Source organism: Panulirus ornatus, chromosome 14, assembly GCF_036320965.1.
Source record: "Panulirus ornatus isolate Po-2019 chromosome 14, ASM3632096v1, whole genome shotgun sequence".
NCBI lineage: Eukaryota > Metazoa > Arthropoda > Malacostraca > Decapoda > Palinuridae > Panulirus > Panulirus ornatus.
In genome coordinates, this window is record NC_092237.1 from 46771904 (window position 1) to 46789353 (window position 17450).

General features: G+C 40.0%; 1 protein-coding gene across 14 annotated transcripts in view; it reads right to left on the reverse strand.

Moving 5' to 3' along the window:
- Nucleotides 1-17450, reverse strand: part of LOC139753374 (uncharacterized) — a 113100-nt gene that overhangs the window by 15874 nt on the left and 79776 nt on the right. For all 14 annotated transcript variants that reach the window (XM_071669796.1, XM_071669800.1, XM_071669791.1 and 11 more), the window contains 3 exons: nt 15650-15765; nt 13821-13897; nt 71-231 (listed from right to left, as the gene is read on the reverse strand). In XM_071669796.1, coding sequence (XP_071525897.1) covers nt 71-231; nt 13821-13897; nt 15650-15765 — 354 coding nt within the window. The remainder of the gene's footprint in view (nt 1-70; nt 232-13820; nt 13898-15649; nt 15766-17450) is intronic.

The following is a 17450-nucleotide window of genomic DNA, read 5'->3' on the forward strand; positions in this document are numbered from 1 at the left end:
AAAATTCTTCTCCAAAGTTGATACAAATTATTCTAGAGGAATCACCCTAAAAATTCAATATCCAACTCACCTTTAAGTGAGGTTGCAGGCAATTTTTGAGGACTTCTACTCGATGGTGGTGCTGGCAGTCACCAGCATAGAGCAGCAGCAACTCACAGGTATCAGGAAATTCCAAAACTGTATTTTTCTTTGCACTCCTATTGCTGTTACTGTATGCTCTTCTTCTTTTATCTGAATCCAAGAGATTGCATTATAACAAGGCCATGCTAAAAAGTGATAGGAAAATGGTCACCAAGTTGCAGGTATGAATATATTCATGAAATGTGGTGTAAAAAAAAATGTAAATACTCAATGTGAAGGTACATGAAAACCAAAATCTATGAATTCACATTACAGAAAATAGTTAAAAACCAGCTATCGTAGGTTTTTTAAATTTGAAATTTTCTGGGAAAGGCAAAGCCCTTCAGTGAGGCATGACTTTAGGAAAAACTTAAAACAGAGGAAAGTTATCTTAAAATTCTTTGAGTAGGTGGAAAACTTCTCTCCATAAGAAAAATAATCACAACTATTTGGAAAAAAGTCACTTGAGAAAAATGTAGATTTTGAAATCTGAAAAACCTCTCACTCCAAGGTGGGGTTTATGAGCATAAGAGATATTCTCTACAATACTCTCAAGACATATTCAAGGTAGAAACTTCTAAACCTCTGTTATCATGGTAGTGATACATTGGCTTTCCCATCTCTTCAAATCCTCTCACTAAATAGTACCAGTTCACTGATTTTGGACCTGTCTCTGGCCAAACAAAGACTGCAACAGAGACGATATCATTAATTCACTTGCCCATGGCAACTCACAGCAGAGAACTTGCAGATTACTACCATTAACCCAAAACTAGTCACAGTAGGAAAAAGAAAAGTTTTTTGAACAAAGGATAAGAGGCAGGGTAGGATAAGAGACCATGAAGAAACGCGTATGGGAAACTTCCTCAGAGAGGGAAGGTTTATCAAATTTCAAAACCTACAATTCTCCACTGCAGTCTGTCCTGCTAGCATGAGAACAAACCCACATGAGGGAGAAGGGTCTAGAAAAAACTTTCAGATAAGAAAACTTAATGTAAGACAGAAATATGTGTCTTCACTGATGAATACGGGCCACACAAGAATTTGTCTTTTGTAAATGATGGATCCCCAAAGCCACATCGATTAAGTTAAGGATCAGTCTGGCAAAGATGGTAGATGAATGCCAAAGACCCTTCTTTGTAGATTTTCTCTAATGAAAGGTGACTGAAGAAGGATTAAGATAAAGGCCAATTCTTTATATCAAGTGCTATAATGTGAAGTCTTTGTTGGGCCAATATAGAATTTCTTAACCACATAAGTTATTCCTCACCAAAAGTGTTTTCAAGGTCCCAAAAAACACGAATATTCCCTCAATAATCTCTGGAAAAGTCTGAAAGTCTCTAAGAGATTTAACTAGGCATAAAGTATGAAGCTCTCTTACTGATATCCTTCACGAGCTGATACCAAAAATGCTACTCTAAATCTAACATTTTCATTCTCAGCCAAGAATCTCTGGCTTGGGTTTACCTAAAGCCATAATCAGTAAACATCAAAGTGAAGAATCTTGTGGTTTGATTCTGAACATAGTAAGTAATTCACTAACTCTCCTTCTAAACCATGAGGTTATAAGGAAAAGCTTTTTTGAAAGATGATACTGTGGATCTATACTGTCTGAAAACTATTTGATTTAAATCATCTAGAATACAAAAAAAGGTTCCATTTAGGATGCAGTATGGCAACTGGTCTACTCAGAGAAACTGAAGAAATAAATACCAAACAGGACCCAAAAGATTAAATTTTAAACTGCACATTTCACCTAAAATTACTCTTTCTTAGAGGTAGCAATGGTGAGGAAGAAGTGGAGGAATTCCCCAAACAGAATATCTAAGTTATTGAAAAAAAAATACCTACAAAAACAGTATTAATTTCCTCTATAGTATATTGGTTTGGGAAAGTACTAAACGAAAAGAGAAGGGCCCTGACTGCTAAGCAGCAGAGATGCTGACTTAAAAGTGAAGGTTGGTGTGCAGCAGGGGTTGGTGATGTCACCATGGTTGTATAATTTGTTTTTGGGTTGGGGGTGAGGTAGGTAAAGGTGAGTCTTGGAGAGAGAGAGGCAACCATACAGTCTGTAGGGGGTGAGAGGGCCTGAGAAGCTAGTCAGTTGTTGTTTGCTAATGATACAGCATTGGTGGCACATTCAAGCAAGAAACTGTGGAGGTTAGTGAATGAGGTTGGTGAATGAGTTTGGAAAAGTGTGTGTGAAAGGAGGAAGTTGAGAGTAATTGTAAATAAAAGCATAACGTTTTGCATAGTTTTGGAACAGGTTAATTGGGGTGTAATATTGAATGAAGTAAAATTCAAGGAAGTAAAGTGTTTCAGGTACCTGGGAGTGGACTGGGTTATGAATGGAACCATGAAAGTGGAAGCAAGTCATTGTGTGGGTGATGAGGCAAAGGTTTTGGGAGTGCTGAAGAATGTGTTGAAAGAGAGATCATTACCTGGGAGGGCAAAAATGGGTGTGTTTGAAGGTATAAGAGTCCTAACAAAATCACGTGGATGTGGGGAATGGGCTGCGTGGAAGAAAGTGGACATGTTGAAAATCAAATCTTTGAGGTGGTTTGATCACCTAAGTAATGAAAGGGTAAGAGAAAGGAGTGGTAATAAAAAGTGTGTGGATGAGGGTGTATGTCAAGAGGTGGTTGAAACAAAGAAAATGGGGAGACTAAATTAGAGATGGAAGAAAGGAGTGAAAATTATTTCAAGTAACCAGGGTCTGAATGCAGGAGGCTGAAAGGCATTCAAGGGATAGATTTAATTAGAACTGTGTAATATACAGGGATCTGCATGCTGTCAATGGACTGAAACAGACCACATGAAGTGTCCAGGGTAAACCATGAAAAGGGCTTTGAGGCCTAATTGTGAACAGGAAGCTGTGATTTCGGTGCATTTCACACGACAGCTACAGACTGGATGTAAGCTGATGCAGTCTTTCTTCATCTGTTCCTGTTGCTACCTTGCTAAAGCGGGAAACAGCAATCAAGTATGAAAATATATATATAATATATATATATATATTTATTATTATTTTTTTTTTATTTTGCTTTGTCGCTGTCTCCCGCGTTTGCGAGGTAGCGCAAGGAAACAGACGAAAGAAATGGCCCAACCCACCCCCATACACATGTATATACATACACGTCCACACACGCAAATATACATACCCATACATCTCAATGTACACATATATATATACACACACAGACACATACATATATACCCATGCACACAATTCACACTGTCTGCCTTTATTCATTCCCATCGCCACCTCGCCACACATGGAATACCATCCCCCTCCCCCCTCATGTGTGCGAGGTAGCGCTAGGAAAAGCCAACAAATGCCCCATTCGTTCACACTCAGTCTCTAGCTGTCATGCAATAATGCCCGAAACCACAGCTCCCTTTCCACATCCAGGCCCCTCACAACTTTCCAAGGTTTACCCCAGACGCTTCACATGCCCTGATTCAATCCACTGACAGCACGTCAACCCCGGTATACCACATCGATCCAATTCACTCTATTCCTTGCCCGCCTTTCACCCTCCTGCATGTTCAGGCCCCAATCACTCAAAATCTTTTTCACTCCATCTTTCCACCTCCAATTTGGTCTCCCACTTCTCCTCGTTCCCTCCACCTCCAACACATATATCCTCTTGGTCAATCTTTCCTCAATCATTCTCTCCATGTGCCCAAACCATTTCAAAACACCCTCTTCTGCTCTCTCAACCACGCTCTTTTTATTTCCACACATCTCTCTTACCCTTACATTGCTTACTCGATCAAACCACCTCACACAACATATTGTCCTCAAACATCTCATTTCCAGCACATCCATCCTCCTGCGCACAACTCTATCCATAGCCCACACCTCGCAACCATACAACATTGATGGAACCACTATTCCTTCAAACATACCCATTTCTGCTTTCCGAGATAATGTTCTCGACTTCCACACATTCTTCAAGGCTCCCAGGATTTTCGCCCCCTCCCCCACCCTATGATTTACTTCCACTTCCATGGTTCCATCCACTGCCAGATCCACTCCCAGATATCTAAAACACTTTACTTCCTCCAGTTTTTCTCCATTCAAACTTACCTCCCAATTGACTTGACCCTCAACCCTACTGTACCTAATAACCTTGCTCTTATTCACATTTACTCTCAACTTTCTTCTTTCACACACTTTACCAAACTCAGTCACCAGCTTCTGCAGTTTCTCACATGAATCAGCCACCAGCGCTGTATCATCAGCGAACAACAACTGACTCACTTCCCAAGCTCTCTCATCCCCAACAGACTGCATAATTGCCCCTCTTTCCAAAACTCTTGCATTCACCTCCCTAACAACCCCATCCATAAACAAATTAAACAACCATGGAGACATCACACACCCCTGCCACAAACCTACATTCACTGAGAACCAATCACTTTCCTCTCTTCCTACACGTACACATGCCTTACATTCTCGATAAAAACTTTTCACTGCTTCTAACAACTTGCCTCCCATATCATATATTCTTAATACTTTCCACAGAGCATCTCTATCAACTCTATCATATGCCTTCTCCAGATCCATAAATGCTACATACAAATCATTTGCTTTTCTAAGTAATTCTCACATACATTCTTCAAAGCAAACACCTGATCCACACATCCTCTACCATTTCTGAAGCCACACCGCTCTTCCCCAATCTGATGCTCTGTACATGCCTTCACCCTCTCAATCAATACCCTCCCATATAATTTACCAGGAATACTCAACAAACTTATACCTCTGTAATTTGAGCGCTCACTCTTATCCCCTTTGCCTTTGTACAATGGCACTATGCAAGCATTCTGCCAATCCTCAGGCACCTCACCATAAATCATATTTATTAATTTATTTTGCTTTGTCGCTGTCTCCCACGTTTGCGAGGTAGCGCAAGGAAACAGACGAAAGAAATGGCCCAACCCACCCCCATATACATGTGTATACACACACGTCCACACACGCAAATATACATACCTATACATCTCAATGTACACATATATATATACACACACAGACACATACATATATACCCATGCACACAATTCAAACTGTCTGCCTTTATTCATTCCCATCGCCACCTCGCCACACATGGAATACCATCCCCCTCTCCCCTCATGTGTGCGGGGTAGCGCTAGGAAAAGACAACAAAGGCCTCATTCGTTCACACTCAGTCTCTAGCTGTCATGCAATAATGCCCAAAACCACAGCTCCTTTTCCACATCCAGGCCCCACACAGCTTTCCATGGTTTACCCCAGATGCTTCACATGCCCTGATTCAATCCACTGACAGCACATCAACCCCGGTATACCACATCGATCCAATTCACTCTATTCCTTGCCCGCCTTTCACCCTCCTGCATATTCAGGCCCCGATCACTCAAAATCTTTTTCACTCCATCTTTCCACCTCTAATTTGGTCTCCCACTTCTCCTCGTTCCCTCCACCTCCGACACATATATCCTCTTGGTCAATCTTTCCTCACTCATTCTCTCCAGGTGCCCAAACCATTTCAAAACACCCTCTTCTGCTCTCTCAACCACGCTCTTTTTATTTCCACACATCTCTCTTACCCTTACATTACTTACTCGATCAAACCACCTCACACCACACATTGTCCTCAAACATCTCATTTCCAGCACATCCACCCTCCTGCGCACAACTCTATCCATAGCCCACGCCTCACAACCATACAACATTGTTGGAACCACTATTCCTTCAAACATACCCATTTTTGCTTTCCGAGATAATGTTCTCGACTTCCACACATTCTTCAAGGCTCCCAGGATTTTCGCCCCTCCCCCACCCTATGATTCACTTCCGCTTCCATGGTTCCATCCGCTGCCAGATCCACTCCCAGATATCTAAAACACTTTACTTCCTCCAGTTTTTCTCCATTCAAACTTACCTCCCAATTGACTTGACCCTCAACCCTACTGTACCTAATAACCTTGCTCTTATTCACATTTACTCTTAATGTAATGTGGCAGTTGAGGGAATAATTGGTATACATGGGGTGTTCAGTGTTGTAAATGGAAATGGTGAAGAGCTTGTAGATTTAGGTGCTAAAAAAGGACTGGTGATTGGGAATACCTGGTTTAAAAAGCGAGATATACATAAGTATACGTATGTAAGTACGAGAGATGGCCAGAGAGCATTATTGGATTACGTGTTAATTGACAGGCGCGCGAAAGAGAGACTTTTGGATGTAAATGTGCTGAGATGTGCAACTGGAGGGATGTCTGATCATTATCTTGTGGAGGCTAAGGTGAAGATTTGTATGGCTTTTCAGAAAAGAAGAGTGAATGTTGGGGTGGAGAGGGTGGTGAGAGTAAGTGAGCTTGGGAAGGAGACTTGTGTGAGGAAGTACCAGGAGAGACTGAGTACAGAATGGAAAAAGGTGAGAACAATGGAAGTAAGGGGAGTGGGGGAGGAATGGGATGTATTTAGGGAATCAGTGATGGATTGCGCAAAAGATGCTTGTGGCATGAGAAGCATGGGAGGTGGGTTGATTAGAAAGGGTAGTGAGTGGTGGGATGAAGAAGTGAGATTATTAGTGAAAGAGAAGAGAGAGGCATTTGGACGATTTTTGCTGGGAAAAAATGCAATTGAGTGGGAGATGTATAAAAGAAAGAGACAGGAGGTCAAGAGAAAGGTGCAAGAGGTGAAAAAGAGGGCAAATGAGAGTTGGGGTGAGAGAGTATCATTAAATTTTAGGGAGAATAAAAAGATGTTCTGGAAGGAGGTAAATAAAGTGCGTAAGACAAGGGAGCAAATGGGAACTTCAGTGAAGGGCGCTAATGGGGATGTGATAACAAGTAGTGGTGATGAGAAGGAGATGGAGTGAGTATTTTGAAGGTCTGTTGAATGTGTTTGATGTTAGAGTGGCAGATATAGGGTGTCTTGGTCGAGGTGGTGTGCAAAGTGAGAGGGTTGGGGAAAATAATTTGGTAAACAGAGAAGAGGTAGTAAAAGCTTTGCCAAAGATGAAAGCCGCCAAGGCAGCAGGTTTGGATGGTATTGCAGTGGAATCTATTAAAATAGGGGGTGACTGTATTGTTGACTGGTTGGTAAGGTTATTTAATGTATGTATGACTCATGGTGAGGCTCCTGAGGATTGGCGGAATGCGTGCATAGTACCATTGTACCATGAATCATACATACATTAAATAACCTTACCAACCAGTCAACAATACAGTCACCCCCTTTTTTAATAAATTCCACTGCAATACCATCCAAACCTGCTGCCTTGCCGGCTTTCATCTTTGGCAAAGCTTTTACTACCTCTTCTCTGTTTACCAAATCATTTTCCCTAACCCTCTCACTTTGCAAACCACCTCGACCAAAACATCCTATATCTGCCACTCTATCATCAAACACATTCAACAAACCTTCAAAATACTCACTCCATCTCCTTCTCACATCACCACTACTTGTTATCACCTCCCCATTAGCCCCCTTCACTAAAGTTCCCATTTGCTCCCTTGTCTTACACACTTTATTTACCTCCTTCCAGAACATCTTTTTATTCTCCCTAAAATTTAATGATACTCTCTCACCCCAACTCTCATTTGCCCTCTTTTTCACCTCTTGCACCTTTCTCTTGACCTCCTGCCTCTTCCTTTTATGCATCTCCCACTCATTTGCATTCTTTCCCTGCAAAAATCGTCCAAATGCCTCTCTCTTCTCTTTCACTAATAATCTTACTTCTTCATCCCACCACTCACTACCCTTTCTAATCAACCCACCTCCCACACTTCTCATGCCACAAGCATCTTTTGCGCAAGCCATCACTGCTTCCCTAAATACATCCCATTCCTCCCCCACTCCCCTTACCTCCTTTGTTCTCACCTTTTTCCATTCTGTACTCAGTCTCTCCTGGTACTTCCTCACACAAGTCTCCTTCCCAAGCTCACTTACTCTCACCACCTTCTTCACCCCAACATTCTTCTTTTCTGAAAACCCATACAAATCTTCAACTTAGCCTCCACAAGATAATGATCAGACATCCCTCTCAGCACATTTACATCCAAAAGTCTCTCTTTCGCGTGCCTGTGAATTAACACATAATCCAATAACGCTCTCTGGCCATCTCTCCTACTTACATACGTATTCACCAGTCCTTTTTCAGCACATAAATCTACAAGCTCTTCACCATTTCCAATTACAACACTGAACACCCCATGTATACCAATTATTCCCTCAACTGCTACATTACTCATCTTTGCATTCAAATCACCCATCACTATAACCCGGTCTTGTGCATCAAAACCACTAACACACTCATTCAGCTGCTCCCAAAAGACTTGCCTCTCATGATCTTTCTTCTCATGCCCAGGTGCATATGCACCAATAATCACCCATCTCTCTCCATCAACTTTCAGTTTTACCCATATTAATCGAGAATTTACTTTCTTACATTCTATCACATACTCCCACAACTCCTGTTTCAGGAGTAGTGCTACTCCTTCCCTTGCTCTTGTCCTCTCACTAACCTCTGACTTTACTCCCAAGACATTCCCAAACCACTCTTCCCCTTTACCCTTGAGCTTCGTTTCACTCAGAGCCACAACATCCAGGTTCCTTTCCTCAAACATACTACCTATCTCTCCTTTTTTCACATCTTGGTTACATCCACACACATTTAGACACCCCAATCTGAGCCTACGAGGAGGATGAGCACTCCCTGCGTGACTCCTTCTTCTGTTTCCCATTTTAGAAAGTTGAAATACAAGGAGGGGAGGATTTCTGGCCCCCCGCTCCCGTCCCCTGTAGTTGCCTTCTACGACACGTGAGGAATGTGTGGGAAGTATTCTTTCATATAGGAAAGAATAAAGGCAGACAGTATGAATTACGTACATGTGTATATATGTATATGTCTGTGTGCATATATATATGTATACGTTGAGATGTATAGGTGTGTATATTTGCGTGTGTGGACATGTATGTATATACATGTGTATGTGGGTGGGTTGGGCCATTCTTCTTTTTCATACTATTCGCCATTTCCTGCGTTAGCGAGGTAGCGTTAAGAACAGAGGACCGAACCTTTGAGGGGAATATCCTCACTTGGTCCCCTGCTCTGTTCCTTCATTACGAAAACTAAAAATGAGAGGGGAGGATTTCCAGCCCCCAACTCCCTTCCCTTTTAGTCGCCTTCTACGACACGCAGGGAATACGCGTCGTAAGGAAATGGGATCTGCAAAAGTCCTTTTCTTCTAACCCTTTAACTGCATGGCTTGACTTCATTCAACACTGCTTTTTCCCATTAGATGCATGGCTTAACTTTTGTCAATATCATTCAAAAAGCACACCACTCTGCTGGAGCACTGTCACATTTCTAGCTGAATTTTACTAAATACTGTTATCTGTAATTCAAGATAATGACAAGTTCAAACCAATGTATGTTTTTCACTTTGGTTGGCAATCTTCTAATATCCAAAAATAAATAAATGAAAAATGAATAAAGACGCGTAAAAATATCCTAAATCATGTACGCACCATGCTGCAGCGACTAGTGGACTCACCACACAGCGTTTGTGGTGCTGCTGATTGTTTACCATCTTCCATGTGCTTTGTGGCACAGTGCTGTGTGCTGGTTTCGCACATTAGTGCAACCTTGATAACTATTGTGGACATTTGCCTCTCCAAGTATTATCAGCAATTTCCTGACAGCTCCTGGAAGCCATCTACATCTTGCAAGAAGTGCAACAGGAACATCTTTAGCCCCAAAAAGAAGACGGAGGTGTGCATCATTCTGACTAAGGTCAACTCCAAGGCAGCGCTTATGAAGGACTTCACCATCAGAATGACAACTATTCAAGACATCACCAAGCAGCGAAAAAGATCGAGGCATTTAGTTGTGTTTACTTGTTTACATATATTAGTATTTCCTCCATGTAATAAATTCACAAGGTAAAATATATTAAAAGCTGTGAGCAGAAAATCTTCTGTAAGAGTTGGCAGGTGGAGTAAGCAGGAGTTCTAAGTAAAGCATGCTCAGTTTTCACCAGCGAATCAGTCTTACCAATGTTGTGTGCAGATCTGTGCTATGTATGAGATTTAGGTATTCCTGCTATGCATTTTCCTACAACATGTTACGTTGTGTTTGTAAATACTGCATCAGACATCCAGCAACATCTTTTTCAACTCCAGAACCAGCAGTTAAACAGAAGAGAACCTCTCTGACCTCAGAAACGATGCTAAAATCTTATGACCCACTGTTGCTGGTGAGGGAGTGTCAGAGTGGTAGAAAAAGCACCATAACTTCAGTGAGAATTGGCAGATGGAGCACCCCACATTCTCTTCATTGGGCCAGTCTCTCAATTACCCCTACTGTGTGCAGATCTGTACTATTTGTGTGATTTGGGTATACCTGTTAATGTGATTTTCCTGCAACTCACTGTATTTGTGTTTGTTAATATGGTATCAAACATCCAACAACATCTTCTCCTACCATAGAACAACAGTTAAACAGAAGAGAGCCTGTCTGACCTTAGAAATGAAGTTAATTGTTATGAAACGCTGAAGCTGAAGAGGAAGCATCAGCCCTTAGGCATGCTTACACCTAAAGTGAATCAATAATCCACAACATAATACAAAAAAAAAATATGATTTTCCTGTAACTCACCATAATTGTGTTTGTTACTATGGAATTCGCACATCCAACAACATTATCTACCCTAGAACCAGCAGTTATAAAGAAAAAAAGCCTCTCTGACCCTAGAAACGAAGTGAGTAAAGTGAATCAATAACCCACAACATAAGAAAGAATGCAAAAAAATATGATTTTCCTGTAACTCACTATAATTGTGTTTGTTACTAAGGAATTCGCACATCCAACAACACTATCTACCCTAGAACCAGTAAATAAAAAGAAAAGAGCCTGCCTGACCCTAGAAACGAAGTGAGAATTGCTATAACATGCTGATGAGGAATGTCAGTGATTGGGCGTGCTTACACCTAGAGTGAATCTACAATCCGCAACAAAAAGAATGCAAAGAAAATGTGAAGTGCTGTGGTCCACACTACTCCACTGTCTAATAAGGTAACCACAAGGATTAGAAATCCACACATAAAGAAGATGGAGAAAATGGTCTTGCTATACATAGAGCATGAGACAAAGAAAAGTAGCCATAGCATCCCTCAGCTCAGGTCTAAACTCTTAATATCTATGAGTGTTTCCATAGGCAGCTAATGACTAGGGAGGCATATTAACAGTACTACCTGCCTGGGTATCAGGAGGGTTAGTGTCAGCTGTGTAGTAGGCCAGCACTTCATTGGTTATCAAGTTGCACTCCTCTGACCCAGGTGCTGTCTTTTCTTTCTGCTTCACCCACACGTGGACTGCTAGCATCCTGTCCACAAACATACAATCTCTCCCTGTCTCACATAACACTTGACACCACTTAACTCACACATCTCATTCTTTGTAACTTGAGATGTTCCTGCAATGAGCGCTGTGCTAGCCCTGCCTTTTGGCAAAATGGTAAGAGCAATAGACAGAAGTAGTAGGTATGAACATTTAGGTAGGATTATTAGGTAGAAACATTTGGTATAAGTAGTAAGTAGGAACATTAGGTGGGACCCTCTGCAAAAACTGCACTAAGCTTGCCCTCTGCCACTAGCCTGTTAAGGGTACGGCACTGAAGGATAAGAAGCGGCACTTGAGTTCACTAGTTATGGAGATTCTATTGCCGTGGCCACAACCTTGAGGGAGTTCCAGAATGGATAGGAGTCAGAGATATAGATAGATAGATAGATAGACAGAAGACAATGTGGCTGAGCCAAAGCCATTTAAAAGAAGTAAAGAATGGCTAAATCAGTATATTCAACATTAGAAGCTACAAAAAAAAGAAGATAAAGGGAGAATCCGCCAGTGCTATATGCTATTTCTCTTTGTGCGAGGCTTTTGTGAACATAACCCCTACATAAAGTGAGAGATGGACAATTTCTGAATTACTAAATATATTTGAAAATAACTGGAATTTTTTTTTTATCAGAAATGGCTGATTCCTCCAAGCATTTTGGATAACAGAGGTTTTACTGTATAATGCTATAGAATGTACAATCCATTCACTATTTTATGAAAATACTGTCACTGATGCTGTGAGTATGCTTTTTGGATATCTTGTATATCTTTATAGCATTAATCCATTTTAAATCATTGTGACTTCTTTTTGCTGAAAAGTAATATCTTTCATCATCTAATGTTCTCATTGAAATTTAGTGTCATGTTTAGAAACCATAAAAATTTTCCATTACAAAAAAGTAAAGTAAAAAAATTATCTTCATTTTTTCTATAGAAACAGACATCACTGGGAACTGCATGTGGAATCAAAATATGCAGTAAAAATGTTAAGGGATTTACTTTATAGCTTTTACAAAATAATTTGCACCCTAGGAAAAGAAGGACTCTCAGAAGGAGAAAAACTGTGGTCTCTGCTGAGGAAATTCTTGGAATCAGGAAGGCAAAGCAACTTGAAAAACCTGTGTGGCTAAACACAATTCAGAAGAGTATAACTTACACAGCCTTGAAAGCCAAAGGCTTCCTCATTCTGGGATGAACGAGGAACATGCAAGCATTCTTCACTCCTAAACAAGGATTGACAGACTGACTGTACAGTAGTTATCCTAAATTTTATGGTCTGATGCAGATATTTAGCAAGAGCAGATCTAGAATACTTCTTTCAGTTCAATTCCTTCTTATGACTGGAAAGTGCATATAACAAACTAGACCCATGGTAGGTTCTAATCATATCTAGCTGAAAATTTTCTGTGTATATCCCTCTAAACATTGAGATAGGCTTTTTAAGTTCCTCTCTGAAAGGGGAAAGAGGTCCCTTTCCAATTTAACCAATTTTTTAGAGGTAACTTTTAGTTCTTATCCATGATTTGTATAACTCTTTTCATTCATTCTTTCCCATCAGCATTACTTATTTTCTTATCAATCTCTGTTTTCTTCTCCTATGCTCTTCTATTAATTGACAGTTTACTGTCTCTAGGTATCACCTGTTTTGCACTATTTTTCTTTATGGTTAGTATTGGCCTACTAACCATTTTTCATATTTTCTCATACAGTTTATCCAATTTGCCTGTTATGTACTTTAAAGACCTTACCCTAATTTGTATTTTGAACCCATATACTGATCACTCCAATTTATCTTATGTCAATCTATGTCACTCAGCCACTGTCATCTTTCATTGCTGTATCATGCTCAGTTTCCCTTATTTCCATAACGTGTCTTGTAAATATTCCTATGATAATGTGTAAAAGGGAGAGATACTGTACACTACTTTTTCTCAAACAATACATAATCATCTTTCCTTTTGGGTTAACAGCAGATTGCTTCTATCTTTCAGTCTAACATGCTGGTAAACCATATTTCACATTTCTACTCAAAACATGAGATATCTATTGCTTTTAGTTCTATTGTTAGCAAGTTACAACTTACCTTTTGGTTTACCTTATTGATCTATACTTTACCTTCAGGTTTAATGTTGTGAGGCATACTTTGCAAGCCATATTCTATTATGATTTATTTTAGCAAACCTTAACTTATATTTAGGCCTTGCAGTTTAATAACATAATAATGTATCAGCTTTTTGGCCAATCAAAAAGCAGGTAATCTCAATTTTGCCTAATTACAGCTTAACAAGTGAAGTTTGAACTTACTGAATATAAAGAGGACCACAGCCAATACTACCATTATAATAAGTCCAGCCAAAACCATCAGGGTAATCACTTGCCATCTGTCAACACAAATAAATGAATAAGTTATCTCTATAGAAGCTCAGGGTGCGTTATGCTACTTCTATGACTGCTGCTTTACCGTAAGGGAATTTTAATATATACTGCATTAAATAATCATTTGGGAAAAGAAGGGCATAGAGAAAAGGGATAATTGCATGAGTGTAATCCTCTATTTGTACAGTATAGGAAGGGGCCTCCAAAATTCAGGGGCACTATCTCTTGAACTCTATTTCCTTTTACACAACTCTTCCAATGTTTGTGCACTGTCTGCAATCACAATTTCATTAAGTTTATACCATTAATTCACAACTCAAGTTATAAAAAAGTAACTCTTAACATCTTTTCCAACAAGTTTCTTGCTACGAAATCTTGTTGCTTTTTTAATGAACCTGTCAAGGAGCTGTTGTCTACAACAGAGCAAGTTGGGCTTCTTTGGGGTGGAGAGCTCTCCACAAGGCTGTACTCCTATCCACTGACAGTAATGCAGCCTCCTTGTTTGCAGTGTATCAGGAACATTTGATCTTTATGATTTTTTAGATGTGGTGACTAAACTCACAAAGTATACTCCAATTAAGGTCTAATTTATGCAACCCTAAGCTCCTCTTATGGGACTCCTGCAGTTCCATGTGGGAACAGAGTGAGCTGGGCTCCTTTGGGGTGGAGAGGTCTCGACAAGGCTGTACTACTGTCCACTGACAGTGATGCAGCCTCCTTAAGTGACTTCTTGTTTGCAGTGTTTCAGGAACATATGCTCTTCATGATTTTTTTCTAGAAGTAAAACTAAACTTACAAAGTCTATCCATGTACTTATCCCTGAGGATTGGGGAAAAGAATACTGCCCATGTATTCCCCGCATGTCGTAGAAGGCGACTATGAGGGGCAGGAGCGGTTGGAAGTCCTTCCTTCCTGTAGTACTTTCCAAAGGAAAGAACAGAGAAAGAGGCCAAGTGAGGATCTAAGTCTTTGTCATCTGTTCTCAACGCTACCTCATTCATGTGGGAAATGGCGAGCATGTATAGAGAAAAAAATATTTTAATAGTAACCTGCAGATAATCTGCTCTCAGAACAGTTCTCCTGATGTGATATTTAAGTGACAAGTTTGTCATTGTAGCAGCCACTACATTCCTTTAACACAATGATTCACAGAAAGAGCAATCACAAGTCACACAAGGAAATGAAGCACTGAACTTGTCATACAGTTGCAATTAAGTACTTCTACAGTCTCAGAATTGTGGATGATTGGAATATGTTATATGATGAAACTGTGATTGCACATAGCATCCTGAAGTTTAAAGTTCAATTTCTCTAATCATGAGTGCTTATGATGAGATTCTGTCAAAAAGCAGGGATAGTGCACAGCATTCACTGCAAGAAAATAGTTTTATAAAGAAAAAGTTGAGTGAGCTATGTATTGTCAAGGGCTCCATGTGAGATGAAGAGATTGTAAATCTGTGGACTGACTGCCACCAGTTTAATTGTGGATGAAGCAGAAAAAAAAATATCCTAGGCTTAAGGAGTGAAACATGACAACCACTCAAATGCTGACTCACTGTGCTGTAATCAATAACCCTCCCAATACCTAAGTACCAGTAATACCTCCTTCATTGGTGGCTGCCAGCCACCTACTAACTACTAAAAAAATATTGTCAGTTCAAGAGATAGGCCCAAGAAATGTAAAACTCCCTCCTCATACAATATCAATAGGCAATTAGGGAAATAAATTACACATGCACACACACACAACAACTCACAGATTTAATGCACTGTTCACTTCAAGTCTGTCAGCTTTGTCTGGAATGTACATGCAGTTGCCAAATGGAATGAATGGGTTGAAAGTTTTCAGAGGTACTTCCCCAATGGCATGCAACTGTAAAAAAGCAATATCTTTAACCATATATGTAAAAATATTTAAACAACAGCTGCATAAAAGTTTTTTCAGCCATAACTAAAAAAAACATTCTTCAAGCCATCAAGCTATCCAGTATGAATATACCAAAACTTTTAATTACTACACACTGAGGAATAAAATTTGGAGCCCCCTATAGAAGTTACCATCAAAAGAAAATCCATAGGCATTCATTATATGTAAGTAAAAAAAATGCAAAGATCTTTGAAACTAACTTCATACAAAAAAGAAACCATACTTAAGCATAATCTAGATAACCAATCGCAAATAGTCTCAATAAATCAGTGTCACTAATTCAGCTCTTACGCACTATCACAAGCCTATACTGGTGCACTAACTAGTTACTAAAGGCATGAATGTAGAATGTGAATGCAAAGTAATCAAAACTTTCAAACTTACATTTAACAAAAACAAGTTTTGGGTTCAACTGTAGCCAGATACAACCTTCAGGAACTATCAACAAAGTTAACAACCTTAAGGAACTTTAAACGGTAAGGTACCTCCCAACAGAAAAGATTCTCATGAACTCTACAGCAGCAGAAATACCAGAAGGAAACCAAAAACCTATACATTAAATTTACTACAAAGAATCAAACAGTGATTTATATTACTCCATCAGAAATAGATGCTCCAACCAAAGTTCTTAACTTTTTATTTAAGTAGAGACAACCCCAAAACATTAATTCTATCTATCTATATCTCTGATGCCTCTTCCCTCCAGGAACTCCCATCAAGGGGTGGCCACAGCAAAAGAGTCTCCACCTATCCCTATCCTTAAATGCCTCCCTCACATACACCATTCCATGCATTCTTCCTCTGTTTCTCTCCCTCCAGAATTCCTTTACCCTATTTGCCCATGCCCATGTCATAGGTGGTCTTCCACTCACACCAACCCCTTTAAATGCACTAGCATACACTCTCCTTGTAAACTCCCAGTCTTGCATTCTTTCCACATGCCCAAATCACCTCAAAGTATTATTTCACCTGCTCTACCACTCAACAATTCATTCCCTTTACATTCCCTGTCATAACACATCTCTCATACACCCTTTCATTTCTTTCTTCATTCCATTTAGTCATACCACATGCTCTTCTCAAATAGCTCATTTCCACAGACTGGATTCTTGACCTCTGTGCCTCATTCCATGTCCATGTTTCAGCTGCATAGGTCAGGGTTAGGAAGGCTATGCTGTCCCTTAATTCCCTCTTTACTTCCGTACTTACACCTCTATCATTCAGAATTCTAGTAAGGGACCCAGTGACTCTTCTACACTGTATTGCCGTCTCCCTTATGTCCCCTTCCGTATCATTTTCACCATGTCTTTAAATCTAAGACTGGTTCGTCTGCAGACCTGATGGAATTGGTTATAAATTCTGCTGAAGACTTTGATTTTGATGACAAAATAATGTTAAATGACTGATTCTTACCATGAGTTCAGTTCTTAATGACTGTGACACTTTGCACTCTTGTTTTGACCATATCTGTCTCTAACCCTCCCTTTCACCCTAATTAACCCAGCTATGGCTCTATAGTTCTTCATGTGTTTCTGACCAAAGCCATCAACAACACTAGCTTTGTAAATGAATGCCTCTGACTGCAGTAAATGTGATTCTAACAGTAGTAAATGTGATTCTAACAGTAACTG